The sequence below is a fragment of the Phallusia mammillata genome, chromosome 3 (assembly GCF_965637545.1).
Source record: "Phallusia mammillata chromosome 3, kaPhaMamm4.hap1.1, whole genome shotgun sequence".
In the NCBI taxonomy this organism is placed as follows: domain Eukaryota; kingdom Metazoa; phylum Chordata; class Ascidiacea; order Phlebobranchia; family Ascidiidae; genus Phallusia; species Phallusia mammillata.
This window is the reverse complement of record NC_137254.1, coordinates 31,446,314-31,454,312: the sequence shown is the minus strand read 5'-3', so window position 1 is coordinate 31,454,312 and position 7,999 is coordinate 31,446,314. Positions and strand designations below refer to the sequence as shown.

General features: G+C 38.5%; 1 protein-coding gene across 1 annotated transcript; it reads left to right on the top strand.

Moving 5' to 3' along the window:
- Window positions 1-1,405: 1,405 nt before the first annotated feature.
- LOC145218880 (uncharacterized) lies at window positions 1,406-6,712 on the top strand. The gene is made up of 2 exons (XM_080086276.1): window positions 1,406-2,623; window positions 6,494-6,712. The coding sequence occupies exons 1-2, from the start codon at window positions 1,440-1,442 to the stop codon at window positions 6,633-6,635; spliced, it is 1,326 nt and encodes a 441-aa protein (XP_079942402.1). The 5' UTR covers window positions 1,406-1,439; the 3' UTR covers window positions 6,636-6,712.
- The last annotated feature ends 1,287 nt before the right edge of the window (window positions 6,713-7,999 follow it).

Below are 7,999 nucleotides of genomic sequence, written 5' to 3'. Positions count from 1 at the left end.
GCCAAATTATGTGTTTTGCTGCAAAAACATTCGCAGAAATTTGACGCAACGGCATTTTTGGCATGCCCAGTCCCGAAATTTGTCACTTGTTGACGTAATAAAAGATCTTGTGACGCAACAGAGGCGGTTACGGATGATCGCCCGCGGGCAAATATGAAATCATGCATTGGAATTTCATCTGACGTCACTACAGCTTCCGGGTATGGAAATCGTATATGTTGAGAGGTTTGCTTAAAATGCACAAAAGTCTGCGGCTATTTGTAGATCAGATATAGCCGCAAGCGATTCATGCATCACACAACTTAATTCATTTGGCGATTATTTTTACAACTAAACACATGCAAATAAAATATTTTTAGCTTTTTTTCGAGATGTCTGGTACTTTGCCTGCACATCGGTTTACGGCAAAATTAACAGTTTTTTGATGAAAAAGAAGATGCCTACTTGCGGGAAAGATTCTGTAATAAACACTAAATGTCATTTTTTTTGATTTTTTGGGGGGGTTAACAGTCAACATTTGAAACCTCATTTACTGAATATGTTTTACAGAGTTTGGCTATTTTGAATGGAAGCTATAAAACATCATTGCTATGGAAATTTATAAAACCCAAGGGCCTTTAGGTAGGACAAAAAATATTAAAACACAGCAACATTCGAAAGAGAACTCGAATTTGGGCTAAGTTTCATAAAAACGGGTTTGATTCAGGCCTGATTTCACAATCGGCCGTAGATATGGCGTAATATATACATATGTTTTGTTTATATTACATTTTTTATGTGTAATATTTTGCTGACTTTTTTAAAGTAATTTTTGACATATTACGGGATTTTTTAAGCACTTTGGATTCGACCCCATTTGCAACTTTGTACGAGCGTAGGTTAATGTTATTTTTCTCCACGCTGAGGTGCAACAAACTCGAATAAGACAAACCCTTTAAAACTGGGAAAATATGCGGATTTTTAAGAATGACCAAAGTTTAAAGAGACGTTTTTTAAATTACAAAACGACTTTGTTGAACGGGATTTCAATGTCAGTTTTTGGTTTCAGCGAATTTTCTATTGATATATTCAATTATTATCTTGGTAACATAGGGTTTGCTCAGGCTAATCTAACTTTACAGCAGGTGGTTTCTTAGTAAAACTTGTAATGCAGCCTGGTTTGGTAGGATAATAAACAACGATACATCAACCAAGTGAGCAATTGTTCTGCTGCGTAACCATGTGTTTATGAATTGATTCTTATGTCTCCAAACTTATATTGTTCAAGGCTTGCATGAATGTTGGCGCCAAGCAGATGTTGACTGCCACCTAACGGTAAGTTAATTTTCTTGTTAACCACGCAAGGGCGCTATGTTGAGTTTATTTCGCTTGGTGAAAGAACACATAGCGACACAACATTTTCTATGTTGGCGCTCGTAGCGAGCGGACGCAATCAAGTAATGGATAAAGGTCCAAGTTTTGCGCAAGTCACGCAACAAAAGGGTGGGGGCTATTTAAAGAGGCCCACCTGTCTAAGTTTTAAAACGAGAAATCAAAGTAAAAGAGATGATATTTTGAATATCATAGAAAAAGAGAGTTTCTCTGTCAAAAAACTGATTGGAATCTCAGAAAGAAAAGGAAACCTAGTCGACATAACATGCACTACAAGAAACGATGTTTTAGAATTGTTTGAAAAACTGGTTCAGGTAGAAACAATTTATTCCGTTCGACTCTACGAATCTGATAAGCTTAATGTGGCTGTAGGATGGGTGCCTATACCTTTCCCCAACGAAGAAATCAAAACAGAATTTCAAAAAAGATTCGGAGAAGTGAAGAATATCCAGCACCGAAAAGATAAGAATGGTTTACTAACTGGAATGAGAATTGTTACGCTAGACAAAGCTGACGTGGAAAAAAATCCAATACCTAGTTACGTGACATTACATGGTTATGAGTTTTATTGTACATATAACGGCCAGCAAATAACCTGCAAATATTGCTCAGAAGTTGGACATAAACAGCAAGACTGCCTAAAAAGAATACAAGACTACCCAAAACTCTCAGAAACAACCAAAAAGGTGAACCAAGAAGGCAAGGATTGCACCGCTTCTGATAAGAAACGAAACAACTTGGACGGCGCGGGAGAAGATAAGGGCACTGTTGACTCGAACGGGACAACAATAGATTTGGAAACCGTCCACACCCCAAGCGAAACAGCAGAAAAGGAGATAAGAAAACCCGAAACTAACTTGCCTGATGAACAGCTAATTAACGGATCGCTCTTGGAAACTAAAAATAGGTCATCAAGGAAACGGCACCAACGAAGCCCAACCGAAGGAAACCTACATCAAGCGAAATCGATAAGTCTAAGTGAACTAAAAATACCAATTTCCTGCCCGAAATGTAAAGAGGAGAGCTACGTAACAGAAAAAAATTCAACATTCTTCTGCTGGAAATGTTCATCAGAGTTCAACATTGCTGCATCGTGCTGCAACGAAATTGATAAATTTTTGGTCCCGGATAGGGAGGTGAAAACTAATTGTGTCACATGCCACCAACCCATGAGAAGGATGCCGTGCTGCCACAAGTTTCAGCCGGAGTACCAAACAGATGAAAGAACCTTCGAATGCGTGGAATGCAGAAGGTATTCAATGTTTTGCATTTGTAAAACTGTTAACGCTATACCAAAACGGACAATGACTACTAACTGTGTGAATAATGCATGCAAATATACGCTTGTCCACTGTAGCTGCGGGAAAATAACATCTCAGTTAATGGGACCTAACAACCCGTACTTGTGCGATTGTGGCTTTGAATATGAATATGATATAGACATTGGTGTAGAACGTATTTAAATGCCTCTCACTGTAATAACCTATAACGTAGCAGGGTTGCGAAACACTAGGAAACGGCGAAGCGTCTTTCATTTTTTAAGACAAAAAAAGTTCGATATAATGTGTCTGCAAGAAACGCACTCATCTGCATCAAATCTCAAGCAATGGGAGTTAGAATGGGGCGGGGAAATTGTAGTTTCGCATGGCACAACAAAAAGTAAAGGAGTGGCGGTTTTGTTTTCCAAAAACCTTTCCTACCTGAAACACGACGTGACTGTTGATAATCACGGACGTTATATAATCATTGAGCTTGAAATAAATGACCAGCAGCGCATAACGCTGTGCAATCTCTATGGGCCCAACCAGGACAACCCGCAGTTCTACGAAAACGTCTTTCGGGTTGTAGCTGATAAAAGCGCTAAAAGCGGAACCGAAAATATGGTTTTAGTTGGTGACTTTAACTGCGTACTCAATGATGAGCTAGACAAGACAGGAGGTAGAGCAATGCACACTAACCAACGCGCAAAAACTACCATCTTACAAGCTATGGAAAACCTTGAATTATATGATGTATTTCGTATCAAACATCCCAAGGCGAAACATTACACGCGCACACAAACTAACCCGCACACGGCTAGTAGGCTTGATTTTGTGCTTGTCACAAACGAACTACTAAACAAGACAACCCATATTCAAATTGACCCAAGCACGCAATCGGACCACAGTATTGTTAGACTTACACTCAACCTTGATAAAATACCCAGGGGTAGAGGCTACTGGAAATTCAATACATCCTTATTAGAAGACCGGAAATTTGTAGAAAATACCAAAAAATGGATCGCTGAATTTATCAAAAATAATGATAACGGGGAAGTATCTCCGCAAATCCTGTGGGAAGCACTAAAATGCAATCTTCGCGGTTGCATTATAAAATATGCAAGCGAAAAGAAACGAAAAGCTAAAGCAAAACAGACAGAGCTGGAAAATATACTTAATGAAATGCGAAAATTACCCCAACCCCATGATGAGCGCACAACCACCGAAATCGCAGCTACACAAGAAAAATATGATGATATTATTGAAAGGCATACCAAAAGCGCAATAATACGAAGTAGAGCGCGATGGGCTGAATATGGAGGTAAAAATAATGCATACTTTCTAAACCTCGAAAAACAGAGAATGGAAAAGAAAGCCATTACGCGATTAAACTCAACTTCGAAGATAGAAACGGACCAAAATACAATTTTACGCACTCTTCAAGAGTATTTTAAAACGTTGTACAGCGCGAGCAAAGACCCGTTGTGCACCACCAGCAAAATATACGATTATATTAATAACATAGCATGCCCAACACTGGACGAGGAAAAAGCGCGTATGTGTGAGGGAAAATTGACCGCCGAGAAATGCTTAGAAGCCCTCAGGACAATGAAAAATAACAAATCCCCGGGACTAGACGGTTTACCAGCGGAATTTTACAAAACGTTCTGGAAAGAATTAAAACACTTACTGGTGAACGCACTTAACAACGCATTCGAGACAGGTTCTTTTGGTGGACAAATGGCTTGGGGTGTAGTAACCTTAATTCCTAAACAAGAGAAAGATCCTCTATACGCGGAAAACTATCGTCCGATAACTTTACTGAACGCTGACCATAAGATAGCAGCCAAAGCGATCAATAGCCGTATCAAAAATGTGCTTCCGACAATCATCGCCCCCGAACAGACGGGCTTTGTCAGGGGCAGGTACATAGGAGATAACATAAGAACGCTTTTTATTATTTGGGATCACGTTGCCGAGCAAGGAACGTCGGGGGCCTTTTTGTTTTTAGATATTTGCAAAGCGTTCGACTCTGTGAATTGGGACTTCCTTAATGCAGCGTGCTCAAAATTTGGTTTTGGAAACGACTTGTGCAGGTGGATAAAAACGTTTTATGCGGACTCGAAGTGCTTGATTATAAACAATAACCACATGTCAAATCCTGTCAGGGTTGAAAGGGGTGTTCGTCAAGGTGGCCCGTTGTCCCCTTCGCTTTTCGTACTCGCAATAGAATTTCTAGCCTTGGCAATTAAAGGGAACAAAAACGTAAAAGGAATCAGTATAGGAAAACAGGAAGTAAAAATTTCGCTATTTGCTGACGACGCCCTACTTTTTCTGGATGGGTCGGAAAGCAGCTTTCGAGCAGCATTTGATGAGGCAAATGTATTTGGGATGCACACTGGCTGCAATATAAATCTCACAAAATCAAGTGCAATGCACATAGGCAAGGTAGAGACAAACCCTAAATACTACCTGAAATCAGAAGGTTTAACCTGGCCTAAAACTTTCGTTAAGTACCTCGGAGTTAAAATTCCTACCACCAGATGTAGTGGTAACCTGTTTACACTAAACTTTGAATCTGTAAGTAAGGAAATTCAAGCTGTAACAAAACCTTGGTTGGCAAGGTCACTTTCCTTATTGGGTCGAGTGATTATTATCAAAACGTTGGCGATACCCAAGCTACTTTACAAACTAAGTGTTTTGCCTGTAAATATACCTCGACCGTTTTTAAAAGAAATTAAAAGAAAACTTTTCACCTTTTTATGGGGCTCAAACTGGGAGAGAGTAGCAAGGAACAAACTGTGCTGTAAAATTGAAGAGGGAGGGATAAATATGATAGACGTGGAAGCCTACGTCAAATCAATACGTTTTCCTTGGATAAGAAAACTATTCGATACTGCTTATGTCTCGCTTTGGAAAAGCATCGAAACGAATATTACTTCTCTACATACCATGATATGCATCGCAGCCACCAATCTAAAACCAACCCATAAACAAGTTAAAAAACTGACACCCCTCAGGACGTTTTGGTCATCGGTCGACCTTTGGAAAGATTGCGTAACCCAGTTTTGGCAGCAGCCCACTGTTTACAACAACTGCATGTGGTTAAATAGAAGTGTACTGTTCAAGCGAAAACCAATCGCCTACGAGAATTTCGTTAACGCTGGGATACTTGAATACCACCAAATTATTGACAACAAATCGGAATATCAAACTTTCAATAAACTTTGCGAAATTTACGATTTGGCAAACAACAGTAAAAATCATTCTGACTACCAGTGTCTAATCGCGGCTATTCTCACTACATGGGAAACACACACCTCAAGTAAAATCTACAGACAAACTTCCACTGAAAAAATATTGGCAGGTATACGCAACAAATTACCAAATAGCAAAAATGCATACCAGTTTTTCGCGTCAATAAACCTACAGCGGCCGACAAAGCAAGAAAATAAATGGGAGGAGATTTTACAATGGGAACCGCTCACCACTGAAAAATGGGGAGAAATGTACAAAAATCTATACGATTGCACAGTGGAAACAAAATTACGCTCCTTCCAAATTAAGATTAATCTTAGGGCTATTGTTCTAAACGACACCCTTTATGGCTTCGGGATTGCTGATGCTGATGAGTGCACTTTTTGCGGCGTGTGCAAAGAAACTATGTTACATTTATTTTGTGAATGTGTATGTATACAGGCATACTGGGAAAATGTTAGTTCATGGATCGACAGTGTTCTAGGCTGCCGAATCGTTTTAAATAATGGTATAAAAACGTTTGGACTTCATAATGAAAAAATTGATCACTATTTTTTGAATCTTGTGAATTGTATGCTTTTAAACGCCAGATTTGTCATCTACAGATGTAAACTACAAAAACTGAAACCAAGAGTAGACATGTTTGTCTACCAAGTGAAACGTTGCCAATGTAACGAAAAAATCATAGCAATGAAAAATGATACTCTGTCTAAGTATAAATTAAAGTGGAATGCGCACTTGCGTTAATTGCCTTTGTGTTTGTTCGCTACTGTGTGTTCCTATGTTGTTATTTTGTCATTTCCATATTTTATCGCCAATAATAAAAAAAAAGAAAAAAAAAAAAAAACATTGCGACACAACAGCACTGAACAATCACCAAGCTGGAAATAGCTGCGCACAAAAAAGTGGAGGGCACAATTGGTGGATCTTGATTAAACGCGCTGCTGCTACACCGTATTGTAAAGCGTTATGTGGCAGGAGCTCACCAGAAAAAGATTTTGACGCACTGTAAGTATAACACGACTGGGAGGAAACTTGTTAAGCTGAAGAAAATGGGCTGGGTAAGGTTTAAATGTATAAAATATTAGTTGTATATAATAGATATATCAATGCAAATAATTGGGAAAAAAACGTCAATAAAATGCGATAACCGAGAACCAAAAATCACAAAAATACCCAACACATCTCCAGTATCAGAAGATGTAAAATGAGAAAGTAAGCAGGAAGAAGTAAACAAGTGTTATTACGTCAAACAATCGAAATGTTATTACCTCACACAATCTACATTATATGCATTAAAGTAATTAAGCAATGAGTCAATAGTGACGTTTACAATAAGAAACAATTCAAATGTAAACATGTGACAAATATGCTTTATAATACGGTGTAGCTACAGCGCGTTTAATCATGACCCACCAATTGTGCCCTCCACTATTTTGCGCCCCATAACGTCTTAACGTTGCGCAGCTATTTCCGGGTTGGTGATTGTTTTATCGCAATTGTGTCGCTATGTTTCTTTCACCAAGCGAAATAAACTCAACGCAACTCAACATGCTCGTGAATAGAACAGCTGTAAATCACTTACGTTTGCCAAACAAAACCAAGCCTTTGGAGGCGTGCGCTGCCCCTAATTGGTTTAAACACGTCTTGTCCAACGTAAAAGCATTTTTAACACTTGTAATACATTTATATGATAGCACAAAAACAATTCAAGACTATTTTTTCAAGTTAAGACAAAATGAAGCACAAGACTTCGTCAAATATTAAGTTAACACAGAGAAACAAGCGTTGGTGAAATCGCAGATAAAATTAAAACATAATTATTTTCACGCACATACAGCCTAACCATTGCATCAGTAACTGCTAATTGCTGCAATTATATTTCGAGGTGATTTTAATAAGTTGTTCATTTTGGCGTCGCTTCAAACGGGTTTAGTGGTACGGGTCAACAATCTTTATTTAATTTCAGCAGCACCAAAATGGCTGGGTGGGTGTTCAACTTTTAGGCTTTGAAAAAAATTCAAATTAGCAAGTCGCGCACTTTCAATTTTGTCGTTGCAAATAAATTTAAAAAAAGTATTTTCAAAACATATTTGTTTCGCAGTAAAAAT

Coding starts and splice junctions, on each gene's coding strand:
- LOC145218880 (XM_080086276.1), top strand. CDS start 1,440: ATGGATAAAGGTCCAAGTTTTGCGCAAGTCACGCAACAAAAGGGTGGG. Junction 2,624..6,493: donor GAATGCGTGGAATGCAGAAG/GTATTCAATGTT, acceptor TGTCATCTACAG/ATGTAAACTACAAAAACTGA.